This window comes from Dipodomys ordii, unplaced genomic scaffold (assembly GCF_000151885.1).
Source record: "Dipodomys ordii isolate 6190 unplaced genomic scaffold, Dord_2.0 Scaffold69, whole genome shotgun sequence".
Lineage (NCBI taxonomy): Eukaryota > Metazoa > Chordata > Mammalia > Rodentia > Heteromyidae > Dipodomys > Dipodomys ordii.
The window spans coordinates 2,056,284-2,058,854 of NW_012267285.1; the positions used below are offsets into that span (position 1 = coordinate 2,056,284).

The window sequence follows — 2,571 nt, forward strand, 5'->3', positions numbered from 1 at the left end:
CAGCCTGAGCTGGGGTGCCATGTGCGGCCCCCCGTTGCCCACCCGCACCTCCCACGTCCGGGCGGGGGCAGCCAGATCTCAGCAGGGCTAAGACACCTGTCTCAGGCTTTGGCCTGAGGAGGAGGTTGGGAGCTGAGAGACTCTCATCTCCAACAGACAAGGCAAGAGGAAAGCAAAGCCAGAAGTGGCGCCGTGGCTCACGTGGTAGAGCGCCAGGCTTGAACAGAATGCTGGGGGACGGCGCCCAGGCCCTGAGTTCAAGTCCCCTTAGGACCAGCACACGCACAGACACACACACACAGACACACACACACACTCTGCCCAGGAGACACTGGCCAATGGCGGCCGGCCGGGCCTCCCAGCTGCCCAGGCATGGCTCCCCACATCCGGGCAACCTGGTGACACCCCTGTTTCCTTTACCCAGGGCCCCTGGTCCCCGCTGACACCCTGGGGGACCCCTGCGCCCCTTGGGGGAGGGAGGAGGGGGAGGACCGAAGAGAGTCTCTCAACTCAGGCTGCTTTTCTGAGGCTCACAAAGGCCCCGGGGCACAGACGGCTGGACAGACGGACGGAGGAGGCAGAGAAAATAACCACCTCCCACGGGGTGGGCGCTCCAGGCAAAGACCGCAGCCCGGCCTTCCCACGGCCTACAGGCTGGCACAGACCCCCCACACCCCCACCCGCTGCAGGGGGCAGACCCCCAGCTCCCCAATCGCTGGGCTGGAACCAACCAGCCTGGGGGGGGGGGCATGCGCACTCACAGCTGGCTGTCTCCCCGCCCCCCCCCTCCCTCCCTCCCTCCCCCCCACAGCCGAGTTGAATTTCCACAGAAATGTTGTCCAAAAGTCTGGGCGTCCTGTGCCAGGGTGGAGGCTTGGGTTTCGGGGTTTCATCCTGACTTTTCCCACATGTGTGTGTGTGTGTACATACACATACATACACATATACACACATATGTGTGTATATGCACGTGTGTGTATATATGTGTACATGTATGTGTATATATGCACGTATTATATATGTATACATCACTTATGTGTATATATACACATATATAATATACTGGAGGGGGTTTTTTGGTCAGTCCTGGGGCTTGAACTCGGAGCCTGGGCGCTGTCCCTCAGCTCTTCAGCTCAAGCCTGGCGCTCTACCCCTTGAGCCACAGCGCCACTTCCAGTTTTCTGGTGGTTCATTGGAGATGAGAGTCTCAAGGACTTTCCTGTCCGGGCTGGCTTTGAACCTCGATCCTCAGATCTCAGCCTCCTGAGTAGCTGGGATGACAGGCGGGAGCCACTTTGGTATTCACACCTGTAACCCTAAGCTACTCAGGAGGCTGAGACATGAGGATCTCTGGTCAAAGTCGACCCCAGGAGCCAAAGCCCATGAGCCTCTTATCGCTAATGAATCCACCCAAACCCAGAAGTAGAGGCATGGCTCAAGTGGTAGAGCACCAACCTTAAGCAAAATAAATAAATACCAAGTTCAAAAAAATGAAGCCAGGCAAAAGTGTGATGCCCCAAGTTCAAGCCCCAAGACCAACACCAAAAGAAAGACAAAATAAAAGGCGCTGGGCGCCGGTGGCTCCCGCCTGTCATCCCAGCCACGCAGGAGGCTGAGATCTGAGGATCGCGGTTCAAAGCCAGCCTGGGCAGGAAAGGCCGTGAGACTCTGATCTCCCAGGAACCACCAGAAAACCGGCAGTGGCGCTGTGGCTCAAGTGGTAGAGCGCCTGCCTTGAGCTGAAGAGCTGAGGGCCAGCGCCCAGGCCCCGAGTTCAAACCCCACGATCGACCAAAATAAAAATAAATAAATACAGAAATAGAAGGCAGGCGAGGGGACTCACAGTGGATTTTGAAGTCCTTGTACTGCCTGTCTTCTATGGCCACCACGTACAGCGCTGCCCGGTCTGGGAACATGAGGCCCCCTGGCTTCTGTTGGGAATGGCGGGGGAAAGTGGGAATCTGACAGAGACATCACCGACTGGACTGTTCTGGGGGTCATCGGAGCGGCCCCCCGTCCCCGGCTGGGTTTCCCAGGCACCCTCCAGGGCAGGCCAGGGAGAGATGGGGGCGGGTGAACCCGGGGGGGAGGACTGGTGGGGGACCCCAGGAGAGCAATGGGAACCAATGAAGCCTGGTGGTGGTGGATCTAGCTGGGGCCGCTTAGCCTGCTGGCTGGGCAAGCGAGGCCCAGGCTGGGCAGATGCCCTGCAGATCTGCTCAGGCCCAAGTCCTCCCTTAAGTCCTGGTGGGGAAGGGGAGGGGCTCCACGTCAAAGACCTGAGTTCAAATCCCGCCGTGGCTGGAGGCTGGGGGTCGCGTGCCCGGGCGGCCGGCGGCCCCACACTCACCAGCCACTTGTCCCTGGCGAAGATGACGGTGTTGAGCATGGACTCGTAGAAGAGGCAGTAGCCCATCCACTCGCTGATGATGATGTCCACCTTGTCCACCGGCAGCTCCACCTCCTCCACCTTGCCCTTGAAGATGGTGATGACTGCAAGGCGAGGGGGGGCGTGGCCGTGGGCAGCGGCTCCCCCCACGGCCCCCCCCAGGAGGCGGCCCGGCCCCCATG

General features: G+C 59.9%; 1 protein-coding gene across 1 annotated transcript in view; it reads right to left on the minus strand.

Moving 5' to 3' along the window:
* The window catches only part of Prmt8 (protein arginine methyltransferase 8), a 42,384-nt gene that overhangs the window by 4,931 nt on the left and 34,882 nt on the right, over nucleotides 1-2,571 (minus strand). The window contains exons 6-7 of the mRNA XM_013023603.1: nucleotides 2,351-2,493; nucleotides 1,815-1,931 (exon numbers count right to left, since the gene is read on the minus strand). Of these exons, the coding sequence (XP_012879057.1) occupies nucleotides 1,815-1,931; nucleotides 2,351-2,493 (260 nt within the window). The remainder of the gene's footprint in view (nucleotides 1-1,814; nucleotides 1,932-2,350; nucleotides 2,494-2,571) is intronic.